At 38.4% G+C, this 27,112-nt stretch overlaps 1 protein-coding gene across 1 annotated transcript; it reads right to left on the bottom strand.

The window, feature by feature from the left end:
- Nucleotides 1-3,061: 3,061 nt before the first annotated feature.
- On the bottom strand, nt 3,062-26,986 carry LOC121378151 (hydroxyacid-oxoacid transhydrogenase, mitochondrial-like). Its single transcript, XM_041506253.1, has 14 exons — nt 26,887-26,986; nt 24,522-24,562; nt 21,415-21,464; nt 19,341-19,394; nt 17,641-17,795; nt 15,872-16,068; nt 13,740-13,817; nt 12,369-12,474; nt 11,850-12,002; nt 8,900-8,998; nt 8,234-8,312; nt 6,243-6,339; nt 5,710-5,867; nt 3,062-3,245 (listed from the first exon to the last, which is right to left on the bottom strand). Exons 1-14 carry the CDS (start codon nt 26,928-26,930, stop codon nt 3,162-3,164), a joined length of 1,395 nt encoding a protein of 464 aa, XP_041362187.1. The 5' UTR covers nt 26,931-26,986; the 3' UTR covers nt 3,062-3,161.
- Between the last annotated feature and the right edge of the window lie 126 nt (nt 26,987-27,112).

Raw genomic sequence — 27,112 nt, 5'->3', positions numbered from 1 at the left:
CATTTGACCTCCTTTTTAAACACCCCCTTACATGTAACGCGTATGCCAACAGCTGGCCACTGTCAAAATTTCAAGGCAAATCCCTCACCCACTGACCCCTGGAAATGCGTTGTACCATACCTCTATGGATATAAATATGTTTTGGATATATGAGACGACCCCTCAATCAAGACAGTTAAATTTGTTCAAAAATTGCAAAATCTCACGTGATCTCTTGTTGGGGAATTCCACACTGGTGATAAGCCAATGAAAACCGAGATCGGTACGAGCCCGTCAAAAGTGTCCCAGGCTTTGTTTTTGACCTGGAATAAGCCAGCGTAGTGAAACCAATGGGAGTGTGGCGTCATATATGCACCAAACATAATTGGATTTTCTGTTCTATATGTTTAAATAATAAAAATATTCCGGATACCGCCACTTTAAATCTTTTTGATAGAGATGAAGGCAACTAATGAAACAGCCCAGGTAAAGCAATTGAAAGTGCAGTTGTGCCTTTAGACTATGTACTGCAGTATCGATTACTAGTAATAAAAGTTTGTTTCGTTTAATGACACCACTATTGGATGTCAAACATTTGGTAATTTTGACATATAGTCTTAGAGAGGAAACCCGCTACATTTGGTAATTTTGACATATAGTCTTATAGAGGAAACCCGCTACATTTGGTAATTTTGACATATAGTCTTAGAGAGGAAACCCGCTACATTTGGTAATTTTGACATATAGTCTTAGAGAGGAAACCCGCTATATTTTTGCTTTAGTAGCACGGGATATTTTATATGCACCATCCCACAAACAAGATAGCACATACCACTGCCTTTGATATATACCAGTCGTGGTGCATTGGCTGGAATGAGAAATAGCCCACAGTGGGCCCACTGACAGGGATCGATCCCAAACCAACCACGTATCAAGCAAGCGCTGTACCACTGAGCTACTTCTGCCCCATCTAGTAATAATTCAGGGGAACTGCCTTCCTTGGCTGTTCCAGCATTTTGTTTTCACCCCTGTATAAAAATGACATTTAATCTATACAATTTTATAGTAATTGATTTTTTAAACCTTTTTTTTTTTTTTACATAGATACTGTTTGTAAAAATGGTATGGATGTTATTATATGTTTAAAACTTAATAATATGTTTTTTTATTACCCATGTGATGAAACGAAATTTGGTTCAAATCAAAGTGCTACGTTCCATACAATGAAGTCATATGATTGACACACTACAACCTTACCAGAACGTCCACCAAACAGGACCGGTGATATTAATTAAAACTGATTATGGGTAATAAACTGGATATTAAATTCGCTACCATTTCTTATCATGTTCATATACTTGTGAAATAATTTTCATTGTCACTCGCTAAAGCTCACGAGATTTGAAAATCATTTCACTTGGGGTATAATAAACGTGATATGAAATGGAGGATTTTCAGATTTTGTTTTGGGGATTTTCAGATGAACTTGCAGATAATTTACACATTAAATTTTGGCATTACTAGGTGTGCTAAAAAGAACTATTTCAAGCAAGTAATCAAGTTGTAGACAGAAATGTTTAATGACACCACTAGAGCACATTGATTTATTAATGATCGGCTATTGGATGTTAAATCAGGGGTGGGAATTGGTGAACTGTAAAAAAAAGAGGAAATCTAGATGGGTCCCGGAAATTCTCGAAATCCTAGGTTAAAATCTGTGCCATCTGACACATTTTGTAGGAAAGGACGATTAAAATGTGAGGAAACGCAATGTTCCATGAGAGGAAAACAGCTGATCCGAGGAGAATTCCCACCCATGTAAACACATGGTCATTTTGACAGTGATAAAGAGGAAACCTGCTACATTTTTCCATTAGTAGCAAGGGATCTTTTATATGCACCATCCCAGACAGGATAGCACATACCACGGCCTTTCAGAAATATGTAAATGTTTTTGATGACCAAATATAGTGAAACCTCTCAAAACGGGACCCTCTGTAAAACAGAATTTTCTCAAAACCAGACCTTTTTTTTTTCAGTCTCATTTTTTAAATATAAGTAGCAAACCTCTGTAAACTGGATACCCCTAGAAACCAGACTTTTTACTTGGTGCCGTGGGTGTCCAGTTTAAAAGGGTTTCACTGTACACTCATAAATAAATTTGCCATGACTAGATGTGATACAAATTACTATTTCAAGTAACTAATTTTTCAACTACATTGTATATAAATGTTTTCAATGTTCAAACACTTTTTATTTTGTAAAAAAAAATGGATTTCACAATTCAATCTTATTTTTTTAAATTCAGTTATGTTTATTGTATCAATACACCCCATGGGACAGCATACAATACAATAAACATTCAAACATCAAATATATTTAGATATACATGTACGTACATAACTCCCAAGTTATGTATCAACACACTGTACAGTATCAAATATATTTAGATATACATGTACGTACATAACTCCCAAGTTATGTATCAACACACTGTACAGTATCAAATATATTTAGATATACATGTACGTACATAACTCCCAAGTTATGTACCAACACACTGTACAGTATCAAATATATTTAGATATACATGTACGTACATAACTCCCAAGTTATGTACCAACACACTGTACAGTATAAAATATTATACAGAGGGTTTCCTCTAAGGCGATGTCGGAATTATCAAATGTTTGACATCCAATAGCTAATGAGTAAAAGAATTCATATGCTAAACAAAACAAATTTTCTTTCTTTCAACAAAACACTTTTTTAAAGATACCGTAACTAAAGTAACTTATTTTGTTTAGCCACATCACTAGAGCACATTGATTAATTAGGTACAAACATTGGGTAATTCTTACGTGTGGTCAGTTCTGTCAAAAGATTGCGTGACATGACTGAACAGTGAAAAGTTTATTTTGTTTAACCACATCACTAGAACACATTGATTTATTAATCACCGGCTTTTGGAAGTCCAACATTTGGAGTTTTGGACACATAGTCTTAGAGAGGAAATCAACTACATTTTAAAAATATATATAGATTAATGCATGAGCGGGAGTGCCATAGGGAATTTATGAAACAAGTTTGGTAATATTTTATTTCCTGAGTGAAAGCAAGAGGTATAAAACAATTTCCACACAAGCTTCATAAATTTTGTATGCTACTACCACAAATGTTATTTAATAAACCCGCATCGATTTCTCCAATAGCTCTGCAATGTCATCACCGTCGAATGGTCGTGGACACAGTTTGGTTACACGGTGCTGGAATATAAACATTCATTCGTATAATTAGTAAGAATTCAATATAAACATTCATTCGTATAACTAGTAAGAATTCACATTGAACCCTGTGCCCTTAAAACTTTAACACCTAGACTCAAAGCTTTGGGGATGTTCAACAATTATGTAATGTTTAAGGAGGGAGGGAGGATCACGAAATGCGTTTTAAAATATTGTGTATGTGGAGGGGGTAATTAGTCTACCTATGGTTGAACAAACCTGCAGGAACAATATCTGGATTGGGAACCACAATTTTTATGGGGGGTTGCAGGGAGGGTTCAGTCTCTAGTGGAGAGGACAAGTCAGATTTTTACGGGGGGTTGCAGGGAGGGTTCAGTCTGTAGTGGAGAGGAAAAGTCAGATTTTTACGGGGGGTTGCAGGGAGGGTTCAGTCTCTAGTGGAGAGGACAAGTCAGATTTTTACGGGGGGTTGCAGGGGGTTGCAGGGAGGGTTCAGTCTCTAGTGGAGAGGACAAGTCAGATTTTTACGGGGGTTGCAGGGAGGGTTCAGTCTCTAGTGGAGAGGACAAGTCAGATTTTTACGGGGGGTTGCAGGGGGGTTGCAGGGAGGGTTCAGTCTCTAGTGGAGAGGACAAGTCAGATTTTTACGGGGGGTTGCAGGGAGGGTTCAGTCTCTAGTGGAGAGGACAAGTCAGATTTTTATCTTTATTAACATTTTTATCTTTATTTATATAGAGTTGGATAAAAAAAACTCAGCCCTCCTGGTTCCATGGCTTGTTGAGTCAGAATTAGTTACCTGTGACAGTTAGCTACTTATGGTTGAATTAGTTACCTGTGACAGTTAGCTACTTATGGTTGAATTAGTTACCTGTGACAGTTAGCTACTTATGATTGAATTAGTTACCTGTGACAGTTAGCTACTTATGGTTGAATTAGTTACCTGTGACAGTTAGCTACTTATGGTTGAATTAGTTACCTGTGACAGTTAGCTACTTATGATTGAATTAGTTACCTGACAGTTAGCTACTTATGGTTGAATTAGTTACCTGTGACAGTTAGCTACTTATGATTGAATTAGTTACCTGTGACAGTTAGCTACTGATGATTGAATTAGTTACCTGTGACAGTTAGCTACTAATGACTGAATTAGTTACCTGTGACAGTTAGCTACTTATGTAGTAGTTACCTGTGGTAAGATACCTGTGTTAATGTTACCTGTGGTGAGTTATCTGTGTTAATGTTATCTGTGGTGAGTTACCTGTGTTAATGTTACCTGTGATAGTTACCTGTGGTAATGTTACCTGTCATAGTTGCCTGTGGTAATGTTACCTGTGGTAATGTGTTACCTGTGGTAATGTGTTACCTGTGGTAATGTGTTACCTGTGGTAACGTTACCTGTGATAGTTACCTGTGGTAATGTTACCTGTGGTAATGTTACCTGTCGTAAGTTACCTGTGGTAATGTTATCTGTAGTAATGTTACCTGTTGTAAGTTACCTGTGGTAATGTTACCTGTCGTAAGTTACCTGTGGTAATGTTATCTGTGGTAATGTTACCTGTGATAGTTACCTGTGGTGAGTTACCTGTGGTGAGTTACCTGTGTTAATGTTACCTGTGGTAATGTTACCTGTCATAGTTGCCTGTGGTAATGTTACCTGTGGTAAGTTATCTGTGGTAATGTTACCTGTGATAGTTACCTGTGGTAATGTTACCTGTCGTAAGTTACCTGTGGTAATGTTACCTGTGGTAGTTACCAGTGGTAAGTTACCAGTGGTAATGTTACCTGTGGTAATGTTACCTGTGGTGAGTTACCTGTGGTGAGTTACCTGTGTTAATGTTACCTGTGTTAATGTTACCTGTGATAGTTACCTGTGGTAATGTTACCTGTCATAGTTGCCTGTGGTAATGTTACCTGTGGTAAGTTATCTGTGGTAATGTTACCTGTGATAGTTACCTGTGGTAATGTTACCTGTCGTAAGTTACCTGTGGTAATGTTACCTGTGGTAGTTACCTGTGGTAATGTTACCTGTGGTAGTTACCAGTGGTAAGTTACCAGTGGTAATGTTACCTGTGATAATGTTACCTGTGGTAATGTTACCTGTGGTAATGTTACCTGTGGTGAGTTACCTGTGGTGAGTTACCTGTGTTAATGTTACCTGTGATAATGTTACCTGTGGTAAGTTATCTGTGGTAATGTTACCTGTGATAGTTACCTGTGGTAATGTTACCTGTGGTAAGTTACCTGTGGTAATGTTACCTGTCGTAAGTTATCTGTGGTAATGTTACCTGTGATAGTTACCTGTGTTAATGTTACCTGTGGTAAGTTACCTGTGGTAATGTTACCTGCCGTAAGTTACCTGTGGTAATGTTACCTGTGGTAGTTACCAGTGGTAAGTTACCAGTGGTAATGTTACCTGTGGTAAGTTACCAGTGGTAATATTACCTGTGATAATGTTACCTGTGGTAATGTTACTTGTCATAGTTACCTGTGGTAATGTTCCTTTCACCAGGTCAGGGATGTCCTCAGTTGAGTACCCAAGATCCTTCAGTCCGTTTGGTACTTCAATGTCATCCATGATTTTTCTCACCGTCTCTGACAAAACCATCCCAGCATCCTCTTTCCTGACATTTCTTACATCTACACCTAAATGAAAAATAAAACAAAATTTATATAGAACAGATGACATTCTACTATACCCACCCACTGACAGGTGTGTGTACAGGAAATTTAGCAGCTTAAGTACCATGCTGATATTGAGAGAGGAAACCCACTGCCGCCACGCAATGGGCTACTCTTTACTCTATTTTATATGCAGAATCCCACAGACAGGATAGTACATACCATGGCTTTTGATACACCAGCTGTGGAGCACTGGCCGGAATGACTTGGATCAATTCTAGACTGACTGTGCATCAGATGAGCACTTTATAACTGGTCTATGTCCGACCCCACTCCACAAAAAAAAGAAAAAAAAAGAAGCATGACACAGAAAGAGAAAACCGATTGGTCAGTGTTTACCTAGACATTCAGCTGCCTCCAGGTGGCGCTCCGGACAGGCTTTGGACGTGAACATGAAAACAGCTGGTGCCGTGATGACCACTGACAGACCGTGAGGCTGAAAAGACGAACATTCTGATTGGTCAGAATTTAACAGCAATCTTACTGTAATAAACTGAAAGTTTTGGAAACATAACAATGCGAACACCAGCATTGGAAATAATTGTCTTTATATGGATAGCCACACCATTCATAGAATCGTCAAGACGATCTATGGCACCGGCTACGAAGTCGTCATGAAGGACTTGGCCATGAAGCAACATCTACTCCCATCCCTCAGTGTGACACCGCTCCTCAGCTCGCCGTAGGCTCAACCTCCGCACCCTAACGGCCTTAACGAGGCCACTCACGTGGACATATAGATCGGACTTTAAATATTTAGACCTTCGTTCAAAATTTTATGTCGAAATTACTTACTTTTTTTTAAATATTCTAAAATGCTCCAAATTATATAAATATTCGGTCAAGCAGTCAATTATTTTTATTTTTGGCTCGTAACTTTTTTCTTTTTTTAATTTATTCTACTAACTTTTTAATTAATTGCTATTTGCAAAATTCTACCCATTTCCAACACTACCCCCTCCCCCCCTCCCAAGTCAGGCCACCGATCTTATCGGAGGTCGGACTCAGGGATGGGCGTGTTCAAAACCCTAGTGGTATATGGGCACGTTCAACTAGTTATCATCATCATTTATATTCCACCACATTATCAACACTATACTATAGGTCGTCTCCTTAAACATGGGAGACCACTCACATTGACAAAATACTACTATACCTGTATATAATAAAATACTCAGTGCTTGGACCTTAATTAGATATTAGGACAGAAATAAGTTGAAATGAATAAGATACTATTCAATTTACTGAACTTATGCCACAAGCTGATTGGTCAGAATTTGCCTGTCAAGATGAACAGGAAGGAAGGAAGGAAGGAAATGTTTTATTTAACGATGCACTCAACACATTTTAGTCAGTTATATGGCGTCGGACATATGGTTAAGGACCACACATATTCAGAGAGGAAACCCGCTGTCGCCACTTCATGGGCTACTCTTTTCGACTAGCAGCAAGGAATCTTTTATATGCACCACCCCATAGACAGGATAGCACATATCACGGCCTTTGATGTACCAGTCGTGGTGCACTGGCTGGAGCGAGAATCCAAGAAGAACAGAGTATTATTCAAATTAAAAAGAACTAAAATATATATTAATTCATAAACAAATAAACAAACAATCCAGATAGCCTGTCTATAGATATGATCATGTAGAGATGGGAGATTTCGTAATTATTAATTACAATGTTTTGTGAAACTGGCTCCAGATCTTTATTAACCAAACACCTGGGTATTTTTCTCACTCTTGTTAGGAAACTTGAAGAGTTCATTTCCAGAACCTGATATTTATATCCATTTACATCATCTTGAGAAAAACATGGTTTTGCTGCAACATAACATAAAGTAGTTTTAATGTAAGGATCAATATAGATAGGGGTGGGACGTAGCTCAGTGGTAAAGTGCTAGCTTAAGGCATGGTTGGTCTGGGATCGATCCCCGTTGGCGGACCTACTGGGCTATTTCTTGTTCCAGCCAGTGCACCACAACTGGTATATCTAAGGATGTGGTATGTGATATCCTGTCTATGGGATGGCATATATAAAAAATCCACTAAGAGAAAAATGTAGCAGGTTTCCTCTCTAAGTCTATGTGCAGAAATTATCAAATGTTTCACATCCAATAGACAATGATTAATAAATCAATGTACTCTAGTGGTGCCGTTAAACAAAGGAAACTTTAACTTTCAATATAGATAGTGTTTTAACAGAAACAAAATAATGTTGTATTCCTATCAGTATACCTTCACTACCAACTCCAAAAAACTGGAAATTAGTATACAGGCCATATTACATTTCCAAAATTAACTCTTCAGCTGTTTATCACACGAACTTACAATGAGTGGGTGGTCGTCGTTATAGTCACGCGAGAAGTACTTCCTGTTGAGACCAGAGATCGGATAACACATGCCGTGACTAGAAAAATAAATAAATTTAAAACATATTGACAGACATGAAACACACATAAGTATATATAATATGTAGTGAAACTTACAATCATGAAAAATCAGAATAAAACTTATCTTAAAGGCGCCGACTCTGGTCTCAAACTGTAAATATGGATACCGAGTTTAGTTAATTGACAAACCTGTAACACATTATGGATAATGTTACAGTAACCATTACTTCTCAGATTTACATGGTGTTTTTTTAAAATATGAAAAATACATTTTGTTGTACTAGAAACTCCAGGAATGCCATAAACACTTCAGTTGTACGGAAATGGATTATCTAAACAATAAAATATAAGTAATGTTTGATTTCAGTGATCATAAACGGCTCTAATAGTGAAAAATATGTTGTAGTGTTTAAAAACTAGGATCTGTCACTTTAAAGTTTTAATTTTGTCATCCCTTGAGCATTACATAATTGTTGAATGACAACTAACATCTACTGCACTTATATAGCACTTATAGACATTAATGTGCTTAGTTTTACAGACCCGTAAGGGCTCCAAAACCTTGTTGAGAGGGGGATGAGCTCTGTTATTACAGTCCACTTACCACAGATGGGTGCCAGCATTTCCGAAACCGATACCCGCATAAGAAGCTGCGAAGTGCATCCCACGCCTTGCTGTCCAGTCTTCTGGTTGGTAGACAGCCCTGTAGATAACACACAACCAACCAATGACAAGCCTTGTTTCATAATAGTCTTAAAGAACATCTTTCATTAAATCCTCAAAAGTCACTTTCCCAACATGTAAAATAATTAACAGACTTCACTCATTCAAAATGCAAACAAAATTAGTCTTAAAACTTCAATTTCATCTCCCTTAAATTCCTCACCATTTAACATATTTAACTAAATTAAATGTAAAACTCAAGTGTTGTCTTAAAGCCACAATCTCACCTCCCCATCATTTAACATATTTCACTAACGTAAAACACAAACACATCTACCGTCGTAAAGCCACAATCTCACCTCCCATCATTTAACACATTTTACTAATGTAAAACACAAACACGACTACCGTCTTAAAGCCACAATCTCACCTCCCATCATTTAACACATTTTACTAATGTAAAACACAAACACGACTACCGTCTTAAAGCCACAATCTCACCTCCCATCATTTAACACATTTTACTAATGTAAAACACAAACACGACTACCGTCTTAAAGCCACAATCTCACCTCCCATCATTTAACACATTTTACTAATGTAAAACACAAACACGACTACCGTCTTAAAGCCACAATCTCACCTCCCATCATTTAACACATTTTACTAATGTAAAACACAAACACGACTACCGTCTTAAAGCCACAATCTCACCTCCCATCATTTAACACATTTTACTAATGTAAAACACAAACACGACTACCGTCTTAAAGCCACAATCTCACCTCCCATCATTTAACACATTTTACTAATGTAAAACACAAACACGACTACCGTCGTAAAGCCACAATACATTTAACACATTTTACTAATGTAAAACACAAACACGACTACCGTCGTAAAGCCACAATCTCACCTCCCATCATTTAACACATTTTACTAATGTAAAACACAAACACAACTACCGTCTTAAAGCCACAATCTCACCTCCCATCATTTAACATATTTTACTGATGTAAAACACAAACACGACTACCGTCGTAAAGCCACAATCTCACCTCCCATCATTTAACACATTTTACTAATGTAAAACACAAACACGACTACAGTCTTAAAGCCACAATCTCACCTCCCATCATTTAACATATTTTACTGACGTAAAACACAAACACGACTACAGTCTTAAAGCCACAATCTCACCTCCCATCATTTAACACATTTTACTAACGTAAAACACAAACACGACTACAGTCTTAAAGCCACAATCTCACCTCCCATCATTTAACACATTTTACTAACGTAAAACACAAACACGACTACAGTCTTAAAGCCACAATCTCACCACCCATCATTTAACACATTTTACTAACGTAAAACACAAACACGACTACCGTCTTAAAGCCACAATCTCACCTCCCATCATTTAACACATTTTACTAATGTAAAACACAAACACGACTACCGTCTTAAAGCCACAATCTCACCTCCCATCATTTAACACATTTTACTAATGTAAAACACAAAAACACGACTACTAATATAAAACACAAACACGTCTTAAAGCCACAATCTCACCTCCCATCATTTAACACATTTTACTAATGTAAAACACAAACACAACTACCGTCTTAAAGCCACAATCTCACCTCCCATCATTTAACATATTTTACTGATGTAAAACACAAACACAACTACCGTCGTAAAGCCACAATCTCACCTCCCATCATTTAACACATTTTACTAATGTAAAACACAAACACGACTACAGTCTTAAAGCCACAATCTCACCTCCCATCATTTAACACATTTTACTAATGTAAAACACAAACACGACTACAGTCTTAAAGCCACAATCTCACCTCCCATCATTTAACACATTTTACTAATGTAAAACACAAACACGACTACCGTCTTAAAGCCACAATCTCACCTCCCATCATTTAACACATTTTACTAATGTAAAACACAAACACGACTACCGTCGTAAAGCCACAATACATTTTACTAATATAAAACACAAACACGACTACCGTCGTAAAGCCACAATCTCACCTCCCATCATTTAACACATTTTACTAATGTAAAACACAAACACAACTACCGTCTTAAAGCCACAATCTCACCTCCCATCATTTAACATATTTTACTGATGTAAAACACAAACACAACTACCGTCGTAAAGCCACAATCTCACCTCCCATCATTTAACACATTTTACTAATGTAAAACACAAACACGACTACAGTCTTAAAGCCACAATCTCACCTCCCATCATTTAACACATTTTACTAATGTAAAACACAAACACGACTACAGTCTTAAAGCCACAATCTCACCTCCCATCATTTAACACATTTTACTAATGTAAAACACAAACACGACTACCGTCTTAAAGCCACAATCTCACCTCCCATCATTTAACACATTTTACTAATGTAAAACACAAACACGACTACAGTCTTAAAGCCACAATCTCACCACCCATCATTTAACACATTTTACTAATGTAAAACACAAACACGACTACCGTCGTAAAGCCACAATCTCACCTCCCATCATTTAACACATTTTACTAATGTAAAACACAAACACGACTACCGTCTTAAAGCCACAATCTCACCTCCCATCATTTAACATATTTTACTGATGTAAAACACAAACACGACTACAGTCTTAAAGCCACAATCTCACCTCCCATCATTTAACATATTTTACTAATGTAAAACACAAACACGACTACCGTCTTAAAGCCACAATCTCACCTCCCATCATTTAACATATTTTACTAATGTAAAACACAAGCACAACTAGTCTTAAAGTTACAATGTCATCTAGCTCTCAAACTTTTAACATATTTCACTAAATAAATGTAAAACATAAAATCTACTCGCCGTTTGAGGTACTTTGCGGTCATTCGAAGGGCATGTTTTGACCAAATGTCACTCACTGGGTTTGATCCCTGGTAGGCGGGGCGCATGTTTGGGTTTTCCGGGCGTGGCATGCGCTCAGAGAAAGGCATGGCCGTGAACGATTCCAAAGCATGGCTGTAAATAAGTGACAAAAAGACTCACTTACAAAACACAATACCGTACACACTCTATTAGAAGGAAAAGGCTTCAATGTTTTCACATGAATAGTTGACTCTTAATATACAATTCAAAATTTACTACTATTATTTGGAACATGCTTGTGTAATAAAAATAACAACAGCCATGTACACTGAAGGGCTTTAAATATACTACTAAACTAATAGTTAACATACTTAAAATGGGCACAATATTTCACAGAAACCATCATTCTGTGTCAATTACATGAACCGCTAAATGGTTATGATGTAAACAGTAGCATTTAAAAAAAAAAAAAATTAACAGTAATAAATTTATAAAACCCTTTTATACTATATTCCATACCACAAAACATCGATTCCACTGTAAGCTGCAACCCGCTCTGGCATCGTGCGTAGGTGAAGAGGATCCACAATTCCAAGAGTTGGTCGTAGTGCTCGATTAGAAATACCTGAAATAATGTTAACTTTACATCAACATATTTTAACTTTACATCAACATATTTTAACTTTTCATTAATATATTTTAACTTTTAACTTTACATTAACATATTTTAACTTTACTTTAATATATTTTAACTTTTAACTTTACATTAATATATTTGAACTTTTCATTAACATATTTTAACTGTTAACTTTACATTAATATATTTTAACTTTTCATGAATATATTTTATAATTACATTAACATATTTTAACTTTATATTAACATACTGTACCTGACTAACAATCATGCCACTTTCTAAGAGTAAACAATATACATCTGTATATATGAGCAGGCACAGATACATGTGTGTACACCACACCATACACATCGAAATTCGAAGTACCCCCAAAAATCCAGTGTTTAGTAGATGAATACTGGTACAATGCATTTGGGGTGGAACGTAGTCCAGTGGTAAAGAGCTTGCTTGATGCGTGGCTGGTCTAGGATCTATCTCCATCGGTGGGCCCATTGGGCTATTTCTCATTCCAGCCAGTGCACCACGACTGGTATATCAAAGGCCGTGGTATGTGCTGTCCTGTCTGTGGGATGTTGCATATAAAAGATCCCTTGCTACTAATGTAAAAATGTAATGGGTTTCCTCTCTAAGACTAGATGTCAGAATTACCAAATGTTTGACATCCAATAGCAGATGAATAATAAACCAATGTACTCTAGTGGTGTCATTACACAAAACAAACTTACTTTACTTTTACTTGTCTTTAGTGGGGAAGATTATCACTTGGCACCATAAAAGGGGTATTTATTTTGTCAGGGAAAATTTTGATTAAAATTAAAAGTTTGTTTTATTTAACGACACTACTAGAGCACCTTGATTAATTAATCATTAGCTATTGGATGTCAAACATTTGGTAATTTTGGCATATAGTCTTTAGAGAGGAAACCCACTACATTTTCGCCATTAGTAGTTATCTGCACCATCCCACAGACAGGATAGCACATACCATGGCCCTTGATATACCAGTCGTGGTGCACTGGCTGGGATGAGAAATAGCACACAGATACATGTGTGTACATCACACCATAAATCTCGAAATTTGAAATACCCCCAAAAAATCCAGTTTTGAGCAGATGAATACAATACATTTCTTGGTTTTTAGTGGGGAACATGTAATATCATGGGCAGCTTCACATTTGTGGAATTTTGATTAAGCTAGATCCTTTAAAACCTTGTTTTCATGACAGACTTTTTATGAGTGGATATCTCGTTACCTGTTTTTGCTCTCATTTCGAGGAAGTCGAACACAGCCGTTCCGGTGGTCTCACTCCCAGTTCCAGCCGTGGTCGTCACTGACAACAACAACAATAAAGTGGAGTACAGAAATTAATTTCCAAACAGTTTGAGCCAAATTTACGAAGCGTGTAAGACATAAACAGGCTTTGTAAAATCGGCCCAAAATCTTGTTTATAATAAACAAATAGAGGTAGATCCACGAGGATCTCCCACCCCACCCACTATATATTCAAGTGACTTTTTTCAGGGTTTTATTGTTTTTGTTTTTTTTCCAATTGTGTAGACCTTTTCTTGAGTTGGTTGATGTGCCCTTTTCTTTTCAGTCATCCCCCCCCCCCACCAATATTTCCTAGATCTGCCCATGGAAATCCCATTAGTACATGAATTTTATAATAATCTAAGCTGCAGCACTAATGTGTTTTCAATGCTGCTCAGTATATTATTGACGAAAGAAACCAAACAAAAATGAAAACATAAAACTTGAAATTGTTGATCAAACTGTCTCATGATGACAATGAAAGGATTGGGGTAACAAGAGCATTATTTAAATTTTTTTGGGGGGGGGGGGTGAGTGGTAGAATTACAAGGAAAAGTCACATGGGGAGATAGGGTAGGAAACAAAATACCCGTAATGACTAATTTCCAAATAGCACTTGAAAGGGGTGGGATCTAGCTCAGTCAGAGGCACTTTGTCGTTCATTCATTTCAATTTATTTTTGTGCTTATATCCAATTAAGGTTCAAGCACGCTGTCCTGGGCACACAACTCGGCTATCTGGGCTGTCTGTCCAGGAAAGTGGGTTAGTGGTTAGTTGTTTGTGGTTAGTAAGAGAGAAGAGGGTGGTCTTACACCTACCCATTGAGTCATTAAAACTTGCTCTGGGTGGGAGCCTGTAGCAGGCTGCAAACCAAGTACCTACCAGCCTTATTTCCGATGGCTTAACCACAACACCACCGAGGCCGGTATAGGCACTTTTAGGTCAGGTCAGGTCATAGGTTTTAATGTACACATTCAAAACAAGCTGATTTAGTGCACGCCTGTCATGGTTGGCTCTTCTGGCCAGGACAAGAAAAGGGTTGGGGTGGGTGGGAGAGTTGACCACCCACACTGGTAGGTGCAAGGGAGCACCAGCAGCCCGACGGGGTCGGTAGTGGGCTGGGAGTAGTTTTGGTGCTATGGAATTTTTAATGTCCCGTATGATTAAATCAAAAGGAATGCAGGGCTTCTAGATTATGGTAGCCCCACTCCCATGGCTAGTGGTATTCAGTGTTGGGCTAGTAAATAACTACTATTGCCATGCCCGACGGCTAGTGAAAAACAAAATTGTCAAATATTGCAGTTAAGTCTTATTTTGTAAATATGAATATTCTGATCCAACCCCAACCCCCAATGTTGGTACTTTTAAGTGCCATCTCCCTTTTTAGGTGACATATCTGATTATTACTATTATTTAGTAAAATTGTATTGACTTAAAATAAAGCAGAGCTAGTGAATATTTAATCACAGCTAGTAAAAAAAATTAATCACTGATCCCATGGCTAGGAGAGTTAAAAAAAAATTCTAGAAGCCCCGAGGAAAGGTTGCAGTCTCTATGAAGGAAATTGGGTGCATTTTGGAATGGTTTGCTGAAATATAAAGGGAAGCTACGTATAGTTTTGAACTTAGTATGCTGAGAGTAGCTTGTTATTGGAACCTAGCCTATCGATGGCTGTTGTTGGGTGTCTCCCTAGGTTGTCCCGGTAGTGGCCCTTAAAAGGGCCTGATCTATTCAGATCGTGGAATTTCATTTCATTTCAACTTATTTTCATGTTTATATCCAATTAAGGTTCAAGCATGCTATCCTGGGCACACACCTCAGCTATCTGGGCTGTCTGTCCAGGAAAGTGGGTTAGTTGTTAGTTGGTTAGTGGTTAGTGAGAGAGAAGAGGGTGTAGTGGCCTTACACCTACCCAATGAGTCCTTAAGAATTCGCTCTGGGTTGGAGCCGGTACCAGGCTACGAACCCTGTACCTACCAGCCTGTAGTCCGATTGCTTAACCACTGTGCTACTGAGGCTGGTAGATCGTGGCAGGGTACACCATGGGAGGCTCGAGTCACTTTTAACACTTACCAGCAATTAAAGGCTTCAAAGTGTGTGTAATTGGTAGCCCTTTTCCTATTGGTGCATTCACGTAGTCCAGCAATTCAGCTGATGGGTTAGAAGCGTAGAGATTGGCTGCCTTGCAAGTGTCAATCACAGAGCCCCCGCCCACAGCAAGGTACACATCAAAGTTGCCTTCCTTCGCATAATCAATGGCTTCTTTAAAACTAAACAGCAGTGATGTGTTATTAAAATAATACAATCTAAATAGTGACAGACAACTTAAAACTAAACTTATTGAAATATCATCAAAATAACATAACCAAAATTGTTAAAACTGAACTTATAGATGTTAAAATAAGTTTTAGATATCAATAATGTTTTATTGACACAATTTAAATAGTGACATCCAATTAACTTTAAAACTAAACATCATTAACATATTATTAAAATGACACAGTTTTAAACATCATTAAATTAAATGTATTATTAAAATAATGCAATCTAAATAGTAACAGCTAACTTAAACTAAACTTCATTGGTGTGAAGACAGAAGAAGATAGAAGTGGCTATATGTACGGTGGCCGTATATAAAGCCTCAGCTAATGGGTGTGAAGATAGAAGAAGATAGAAGTGGCTATATGTACGGTGGCCGTATATAAAGCCTCAGCTAATGGGTGTGAAGATAGAAGAAGATAGAAGTGGCTATATGTACGGTGGCTGTATATAAAGCCTCAGCTAATGGGTGTGAAGATAGAAGAAGATAGAAGTGGCTATATGTACGGTGGCCGTATGTAAAGCCTCAGCTAATGGGTGTGAAGATAGAAGAAGATAGAAGTGGCTATATGTACGGTGGCCGTATGTAAAGCCTCAGCTAATGGGTGTGAAGACAGAAGAAGATAGAAGTGGCTATATGTACGGTGGCCGTATGTAAAGCCTCAGCTAATGGGTGTGAAGACAGAAGAAGATAGAAGTGGCTATATGTACGGTGGCCGTATGTAAAGCCTCAGCTAATGGGTGTGAAGATAGAAGAAGATAGAAGTGGCTATATGTACGGTGGCCATATGTAAAGCCTCAGCTAATGGGTGTGAAGATAGAAGAAGACAGAAGTGGCTATATGTACGGTGGCCGTATATAAAGCCTCAGCTAATGGGTGTGAAGACAGAAGAAGATAGAAGTGGCTATATGTACGGAGGCCGTATGTAAAGCCTCAGCTAATGGGTGTGAAGACAGAAGAAGATAGAAGTGGCTATATGTACGGTGGCCATATGTAAAGCCTCAGTTAATGGGTGTGAAGACAGAAGAAGATAGAAGTGGCTATATGTACGGAGGCCGTATATAAAGCCTCAGCTAATGGGTAGGACTATCTACATGGTGATTGTATTTTGAGGCAAAGCCCAGGTTACATCTGGTAATAATATACACACATAAAAAGAAGAAGTTTGTTTTGTTTAACAACACCACTAGAGCACAGATTTATTAATCATCGGCTATTGGATGTCACACATTTGGTAATTTTGACATGTAGTCTTAAGAGAAGAAACCCAATACATTTTTCCATTAGTAGCAAGGGATCTTTTATATGCATCATCCCACAGACAGGATAGTACATACCACGGCCTTTGATATACCAGTCGTTGTACACTGGCTGGAACAAGAAATAGCCCAATGGGCCCACCGACGGGGATAGATCCCAAACCGACCGCGTATCAAGTGAGCTATTTACCAATGGACTACATCCCACCCCTCACATATAAAAAATAACAATATAAATATGCAATGACAAATATATTAAGTACCTTTGATCTGACGGCTCGCATCGAACCCGGTCGTAGAGTTTATACGGGACGTTGTGTCTGTCTAGTGACTCAAGCACCACCTGTACCGGCGACATGCCTGCCAACTTCTTGTCGGTCATCACACACACATGCTTAGCACCAAAATTCTTACAGTCCTGTTAAATACAGATTATTGCATGAGTGGGAGTGTGATACGAATATATGGAACGCATTTGGTAAGTATTTTATTATGTTGTGTTGCATTAATTATTACATTATGACCAGGCAGCACTGTAAAAACTGTAGGTGTGTTTGCATTTAGTATTAGTAAAAATGATGTTTTAATATGGTGAGGGTGAGGTGAGTTTTTGAGATTATTAAAACAGTACTTTACATTATTAATTTAAAATGATTTCAGTCCTTGACATTTCAGGCGAGTTATTACTCTTGCTCGCCATCACTCCTCTCAAACTTGTGTAAGAAGAGTAAATTTTAGCTCCCCTTAGTATGTGAATTTATATCAGGCACATGTAGGCTACAGGAAGGAAGGAAACAACGCCCTCAACACATTTTATATACGGTTATATGATGTCGGACATATGGTTAAGGACCCAGGGCCATAGCTAGCAGGGGTGGGGGTGGGGGCAAAATTATACAAACTTCTCTTCTTAACTGTTTAAGGAGTTTTAGACTATTAACTACTCACTTGCCCCCCCCCCTCCCCCCCCTAAAAAAAAAGAAGAAGAAATCCTATCTACGGCCCTGGGACCACATAAATATTGAGAGAGGAAACCCGCTGTCGCCACTTCATGGGCTACCCTTTTCTATTAGTAGCAAGGGATATTTTATATGCACCATCCCACAGAAAAGATAACACATACCACGGCCTTTGATATACCAGTCGTGGTGCACTGGCTGGAGCGAGAAATAACCCAATGGGTGATCGATCCCAGACCGACCGCTCATCAAGCAAACGCTTTACCACTGGGCTACCCTGGGTGCTGGCAACCCACACACTATGCCACTGGACTGGTGCAAGGGACTCGGGGAGTGCTAATGGTCCACTGGTTAGGGGGCGCAATACTTGTCTTGCCCTGGGCGCTGGCAACCCACACACTATGCCACTGGACTGGTGCAAGGGACTCGGGGAGTGCTAACGGTCCACTGGTTAGGGGGCGCAATACTTGTCTTGCCCTGGGCGCTGGCAACCCACACACTATGCCACTGGACTGGTGCAAGGGACTCGGGGAGTGCTAATGGTCCACTGGTTAGGGGGCGCAATACTTCTCTTGCCCTGGGCGCTGGCAACCCACACACTATGCCACTGGTTAGGGGGCGCAATACTTCTCTTGCCCTGGGCGCTGGCAACCCACACACTATGCCACTGGTTAGGGGGCGCAATACTTCTCTTGCCCTGGGCGCTGGCAACCCACACACTATGCCACTGGTTAGGGGAGCTGTTATAACCCTTTCCCTCCTTCTTTTTTTTCATGTCGAGGTTTGTAAATGATGTTATAATATGGTGAGGAGAGATTGAGAATTTATTAAAACTGTAGGTGTGATGGTATCTCAATTTAGTAAATGATGTTATAACATAGTGATTCCAGATTGTGAGGTTTATTAAAACTGTAGGTGTGTTTGTATTTTGTATTAGTAAAAGATGTCACATTATGGTCAGACGAGACTGCAGTTTTAAAGAGAAGAAAAAGTTCAGTATTTACCAAGCCCACTTCCTGTGTGCATCCTTCCCCATATCGGACACTAGAACAGGCCATCTACAAGATAAAACAATACATAATTAATTAATTCTTTGGGTTTTTTTTAACTTTATTACCCTGGATCACTGGCAATGTCAAGGTTAGGGTGCCTTGAATCATCATCTTACAATGTACAATAATAATAAAATTATAACATATGCCATATATACATACATACATATATACTGAACAAAAAGAGAAACTTCCGATTTGTACATATAGTATTTGTTGTGTTAAATAATTCATTGTGTAATGAAATTATATAGGTAGTATTAGCCGTGAGCTGTATTATCAGGATTCATGAATTTTATCGATTATTTTTGCACTGTTAATCGTCAACAACGTGAAATTCAATTTGCACGTGCATGCATGGTTCGACATGTCCCGTGTAGTATTCGGTCAATTTGTTTTACTTGTCTTACTAACATTGTTGTCAAGTGAACGAAAACACTTCAAAATTTGTAAAAAGAATTAACGTTTTTTACATTGTAGCATTTTTAGTATGCCAAGAATACCCAATAATTTACGCGAACGGGCGATTGGCATGCTTGATGCTGGTATGTCGGCAGAAGACATTGTAAGGCATGTTGGGAGTTCTAGTCAAGCGATACGAAATCTTCGCGTAAGATTTCGAACGACAGGAAGCACCAACGACTTACCACGTCGTGGATGTCTGCGTGTTACAACGTGTGGTCAAGACCGGTATATCATGAACATGCATTTGCGCAATCGATTCCAAACTGCCACTGCTATTGCTGCTAACACACCTGGGCTTCATAATAACCGAATCAGTGGGCAAACTGTTCATAATCGTCTGCGGGAGAACGGTTTACATGCACAACGTCCTTACGTCGGATGCGTTTTAACACAACGTCATCGTCTAAATCATCTTAATTGGGCACGTGTACACACTCATTGGATACAGCGACGCTGGAATACCGTTCTTTTTTCGGATGAATCCAGATTTTCTTTACAACGTGGTGATGGCAGGGTGCGCGTCTACCGTAGGAGAAATAAACACTATGCTGACTGTTGTGTTCTTGAACGAGATCGTTTCGGGGGTGGGGGTTCTGTCATGGTCTGGGCAGCCATTGCCCATGGTTATCGTTCACCGGTTATAGTTCACCACTAGTCGTCATTGATGGCAATTTAAATGCTCAACGTTACCGCGATGACATTCTCGCTCATCACGTCATTCCTCTGTTCCATAACAACGCCAACATCTCGATTTTTCAGCATGATAATGCCACCTCTCATACAGCTAGAGACACTGTAACATTGATTTCATTGATGACTGGCCCACTAAAAGTCCTGATCTCAACCCCATCGAGCATGTCTGGGATAGTCTGGACAGACGATTGAGGCGTCGTCCCAACCCACCCGCTAACATCAACGAACTTCGTCAAGCGCTTATTCAGGAATGGAACAATATTCCACAGGCAGAAATCAACACTTTAGTCAATTCTATGTGCCTGCGATGCACTGCAGTGGTCAATTCAAGAGGTGGTCATACCCGTTATTAAGTGAGTGGGTTTTTTTTTTAACCTCTACCACACTTGGTCAAAATTTCTCCCAGTTTCTGTTAACCTATGGCCATAATTTTTGCACCAAACGATGCATCATGGAACACTCTTTAAATGCATATATAACAATTATTCCCCCGGTTTGGTTTCATCAAGTTATGTTCAAGCAAAGTTAGCAGAAGTTTCTTATTTTGCTCAGTATATATATATATATATATATATATATGGTATTATTATTATTTTTTTAACTGCACCGTTAACAATAAATATGTTGATACTTGATTAACCATTGAAAAAGGAATTGAACTTTAATTCGTTAAAAACTCCGACAACATGACAACGTCCTAAGCATACTTAAGCAAAATATCAAGTGCACCGAATCACCGGACGTGCCGATACACCGGACACGGTTGTACATAAACAGAAAAATACACAAATAGACAACAGACATACACACATACAGAGATAGACAGACAGACAGACAGACAGACAGACAGAAAGACACATTGACAAACCTCAAATGCATAGTCCTTTTCATTGTGAACTGCAGATGTACTGAAAAGACCTGAAGCGAAACAAATGAAAATTAAGTCGTTGTTAAATATTTTAGTGGTTGATAGAAATCTAGAACTACTCCCTCCCACTCTCTGGTAAAGATTATGCATTTATCCCTCTCAGTTGAAAGGAAAATTAATATAAATCTGACATCTTCCAAAAGCCACGAGTAACAAAAAATGGAGAAAACTTGAGGTGTTTTATCTTTCATAGACACATCACCTGTCCTCAACACAAGTGCATATTCCACTACGGGTATTAGTCTGGTTCAAACATCCCAACAGCCAATGGAATGGTCTAACATTCTTATACTTCCCGTAGGGGAATATGCACTTGTGCTGACGACAGGTGATGATGTTGAAAAGAAAAACCCATCCCATATATGATAAGATAAAACCTGTTCAAACAACCACCTCATTTAAACAGGCACAGGCAGTGCACCACAACTCGTATATCAAAGGCTGCTATCCTGTCTGCATATAAAAGATCCCTTGCTACTAATGGAAATATTTAGACGATGATCAATAATTCAATGTACTTTTGTGGTGTCGTTAAACAAAACAAATTTTAACTTTTTGTGTTAACAAATCCTTGGAAATCATCTAATATAGAATGAACTTAAGAGATTATCTTGCAATTTTAAAATCATCTAATATAGAATGAACTTAAGAGATTATCTTGCAATTTTAAAATCATCTAATATAGTATGAACTTAAGAGATTATCTTGCAATTTTAAAATCATCTAATAACCTGTATTAAGCAGTTACATTGTACCTATCTTAAGTGGCCACCATGCCATTACAGTAAAACTCCTCTCAACCGGACACCCTTTGGACCAAGTAAAAAGTCCAGTTTTAAGAGGAATCCGGTTTAGAGAGGTTCTCTTTTGTACAGATATTTAAAATGGGCCCATGAGAAATGTCCGGTTTTGAGGGAATTCCAGTTTACAGAGGGTCCGGTTTTGAGGGGTTTCACTGTATAAAATTATTTGTTATGTTACATGTTAACCCACAGTAAGCAACCACCTGCCTCATGGCTGACTGAGGAATATCTAAAGTGAGGAGTACATTGTCTAGTGGGAGACCATAAAATAAAACTACCCCCCCCCCCCTCCGTCACGTTCCATCTGTCTATGACTGCTAGGATTATGTAACAATAACTATGTAACAATGTTAATTAGGCCCAATGCAAGATGACATGGGGGGGGGGGGGGGGGCTGACTGAGATAGATGGCAGAAAGCAATGTTTCTAGTGGGTTCAGGGGTATGCTCCCCCATAAAATTTTGAAAACTAGATGTCCTGAAATGCAATTTTCTGCATTCTACAAGTAAAATTCATCTCATTAAGATTTACTACCAATAATATTTTTGATTCAGCCCCACCCCCTCCCAACCCCACCTCGTTCCGCCGTGCTTGTTAATATGTACACTTTTATTTATTTATTCTATTCTAACTTGACAAAATAAATAAAGACAAAAAAAAAAAAATCACATGCCTGGACAAAATATAACCTATAAATAGTACAATGTAACACAAACATAAAGTAACTAATACTAAGTTACAGTATTGTAGTAAATTGTACATGTACAATGTATTAAATTTTCTGTAAGAACAGTAAAAAAAAAAAAAAAGGAATGTTTGTTTAATGCTGCATTTAAAAAACAAATTATTAGGTCTTTAAAAAAAAAAAAAAAAAAAAAAAAGGTTGTTTGAGAAAATGTACCAAAATATATTAGGTACAGTAGGGTAGATCTGCTTTCAAAATTATTATTATTTTTTCAAAACATTTCAGGGACGGACGGCACTGTGTTAAAACATAGTGGAATGGCTTCTTCTTTCAAATTCACCTGTGAAGAATATTTCCACAGATTCAACAAATATGAACCAAAAAAGTTATACGGCCATGCCAATACACGTCCAGATAAAATGTGTAGACTATATACTATTTTTACCTATAAGTGAACAAAACAAAAACTTTAAAACAAAATACACAGAATGGGTCGAAATTCACTTTGTGGTTCAGGAAGCAATCTTGGATTCTCAAATTTTAATCTGGAAGCACATGCTAGAAACCGAGAAGCATGCAGTTCTACAAATTAAATCTCAAATTTAGACACCTAATTAGACTAACAGTGTAAATAAATGTTTTAACAGCAAAGTGGATGGAAATGGTTTATTTAATGACGCACTCAACACATTTTATTTACGGTTATATGGCGTCGGACATACATGTATGGTTAAGGACCACACAGATATTGCGGGAAAAAACCTGCTGTCGCCACTTCATAGGCTACTCTTTTCAATTAGCAGCAAGGGTTCTTTTATATCCACTATCCCATAGACAGAATAGCACATACCACAGCCTTTGATGTACCAGTCATGGTGCACTGGCTGGAGCGAGAAATAGCCCAATAGGCCCACTGATGGGGATTGATCCCAGACCAGCTGCTCATTGAGTGAGCGCTTTACAAATTATTCTCAAATTTAGACTCTTAATTAGACAGTGGTGTAGCAAATGGGGGGGGGGGGGGGGGCATGGGGTCCATGGCTTCACCCATCAAACTTTTTTTTTTACTGTATTAAATTTAAAAAAATCATACATACATACATATGTGGGTTGCCCCACCCCACCCCACCCCACCCCCCGATATAAAATTGTGGCAACGCCAGTGTGTAAAACTGATTATCAGAAAGATCATAGTGCATTTTGAGCAACATTTCCTGCCTGTTACTTTTTACCTTAAACAAGGGCCATTGTAAAGGGGCAAATGAGACACTATGGGGGGCAGCCCCCCCCCCCCCCCCCTTCTGTATTAATATTCTCAAAATCCTGGAAATTCTGTACTTGAACACCTCAATATTGCTCAGAGAAGCATGCCTCCAAAGCCCCTTTAACAGATCTGAGCCCTTAGGACCCTTAAATTTCCCTCCCTCTGGCTATTGACAGTGGCATACCTCCCCACTTTCAAATCACACTGTTATTAGCCTTCTCCACTTTCCAGTACACAGAGTGGGCCCTGTTGATCACTGTTTGTGGTGTGTAACATTCCAATGTTTTAAACTTACCATAGTTAGGATGCTTAACGTGTGACAGTGATTGTTTTACCCTGCAAAAAATTAAAACAAAACATAGCATTAGCATGTCTGCAGAAAACTAAATAATATCACCAAGTCTGTCAGAAATCAAGGCAGTTTGTTGCTATCTTCAAAATTAAAAGTGGTCAGTGGGATCTGGGTTTTTTATTGGGGGTTTTTTGTGTGCTTTTTTTTTTTTTAAAGTCTACCAGAAATCAAGGCAGTTTGCTGCTATCTTCAAATTTAAAAGTGGTCAGTGGGATCTGGGTTTTTTATTGGGGGGTTTTTGTGTGCTTTTTTTTTTTTTAAAGTCTACCAGAAATCAAGGCAGTTTGCTGCTATCTTCAAATTTAAAAGTGGTCAGTGGGATCTGGTTTTTTTATTGGGGTTTTTTGTGTGTGTGTTGTTGTTTTTTTAAGTCTGCCAGAAATCAAGGCAGTTTGTTGCTATCTTCAAATTTAAGAGTGGTCAAAGGGATCTGTTTTAGTTTTTTTAGTTGTTTTTTTAAGTCTGCCAGAAATCAAGGCAGTTTGTTGCTATCTTCAAAATTAAAAGTGGTCAAAGGGATCTGTTGTTTTTTTGTTTTTTGTTTTTTTTAAATACGAGTCGACAACAGCTGTTGTGCGTGCATTGGTGTAGCCATGATTTATTGAGGGAGCAGGCATGTGTGCTACTATCCGGCAAACCAACTTCAACTAAACATCAGCTTCTCTTTCTCTTTTGATGAACACAGGGCTAACTCTGACACTCGCCTAATTCGCCCCAATTGTCAATTTTCACAAGAATTGGCAAATTTTATTTCAATTTGGCTAAAAAATATTGTGTTATAATTTATATTTTGTTGGAAAAGAGCTACAGGTTTGGCATATTTTAGATAATTAGGTGAATTTTTCTGATCACCCTGGTTCAACCATTCCAAAATTACTACAAGAAACTTGCACAAATATTTCCATTTTGACTTAATCCTACAGGATATTCAAAACCCAATAGCACCAAAATTGTCTCTGTCTGTTACCGACCCCAGTCAGGCTGCTAGTGCTATCTTGCACTAGGCTACTTGCCAACACAGGCAGTCCCTTTCCCCTCCCACCCCAAACCCTTTTCCTGTCCTGGACGGAGGGGCCGTCCCAAGCTGGCACCTGTGCCCATGACAGGCGTGCACTACAACAGCTTGTTTCTGAATGTGCAAGTAAAACCCTATGAGTCGTATGACCTGACCTGACCTGATGTGTGTAGGAATTTATGCAGGGGGTCCAGACTGTGACAACAGGGCTTCTAGATCATGGTAGCCCCACTCCCATGGCTAGTGATATTCAGTTTTAGGCTAGTAAATAACTATACTGTTGCCATGCCCAACGGCTAGTGAATTTTTCTGGTCAAAGAAAGAAAGAAAGAAATGCTTTATTTAACGACGCACTCAACACATTTTATTTATGGTTATATGGCATCAGACACATGGTTAAGGACCACACAGATTTTGAGAGGAAACCCGCTGTCGCCACTATATGGGCTACTCTTCCGATTAGCAGCAAGGGATCTTTTATTTGCACTTCCCACAGGCAGGATAGCACAAACCATTTGTTGAACCAGTTATAGATCACTGGTCGGTGCAAGTGGTTTACACCTACCCATTGAGTGATAGGCAATATAAAGTGGTGGGGGGAGAAGCCAATATAAAGTGGTGGGTGGAAGAGAAAAAAAAGGTGAAATTGGGTGTGGGTGTGGATGTGGATGGGGATGTCCCCCTTGCTTGGCTAAGCCAGTGCACATGTAACACATATACAAAAGAAATAAGATGTCTTCCAAATAAATAAGATACAGATACTTGTAATTACAATGTGATCAGTGATTTAACTTAACAACAGAGTTAATAATAACTGGACATAGGCTGCCTTTTGCCCAAATTTAATGAAAATGACCGAATCTGGATAACAAGAGTTTTTCATATTAACATTACTGCCAAACAGCTACATGTATATAGGGCTGCAAATGAATTGCTATGCATTTTTACATGGATTACAACTAATTTTGAGTGTAGAATGATAGAAATATATGGTAAAAAGGTCTCAAGTTAGCACATTTTGCCCAAATATCTTAATAATTTTTCGAATTTGAGGTTTAGATCTATCACTATGGGCCCTTGGGGCAGTTGGCCGCAGGCTGCCCCCTGTCCCGTCTTGTAGCCTTATGTAACTGCATCCTCCCAACTGTGAAGCTCTACACACCTCCCTCATCCCCTCCCTGTATAATGCACCTCATCTTTACTGGCCGCCCTTGATTAAATGTCACCATGTCTTGAATGGCTGTCATGCAAGTGCTCATGACTAAAATTGATAATCAGTATTCAGATATTTACCATGTTGATGAGGCACATCTAAAAACAGAGGTTTTAAAACTCATGTTTCAACACAATCCCAAACAACTGACTTCTTTTACGGATTAACCCGAACCTTGATCAGGACTAAACCATCTGTAAGTGTAGGAGTCCCAGTTTGTTTTTAGGACACATTAAAACAATTCTTTTTAATACTTTGAAGATATGATTTATTTTACGTGTTTAAGCATTAAAGACATGCATTAAA

Source organism: Gigantopelta aegis, chromosome 7, assembly GCF_016097555.1.
Source record: "Gigantopelta aegis isolate Gae_Host chromosome 7, Gae_host_genome, whole genome shotgun sequence".
NCBI classification, from domain to species: Eukaryota; Metazoa; Mollusca; class Gastropoda; order Neomphalida; family Peltospiridae; genus Gigantopelta; species Gigantopelta aegis.
The sequence above is the reverse complement of the archived record's forward strand: the minus strand, read 5'-3'. Positions and strand labels throughout refer to the sequence as shown.

Coding starts and splice junctions, on each gene's coding strand:
- LOC121378151 (XM_041506253.1), bottom strand. CDS start 26,930: ATGAGTTTTAAAACCTCTGTTTTTAGATGTGCCTCATCAACATG. Junction 19,395..21,414: donor AAAAGGACTATGCATTTGAG/GTTTGTCAATGT, acceptor TTTATCTTGTAG/ATGGCCTGTTCTAGTGTCCG. Junction 12,475..13,739: donor CGAAATGAGAGCAAAAACAG/GTAACGAGATAT, acceptor ACATTATTTCAG/GTATTTCTAATCGAGCACTA.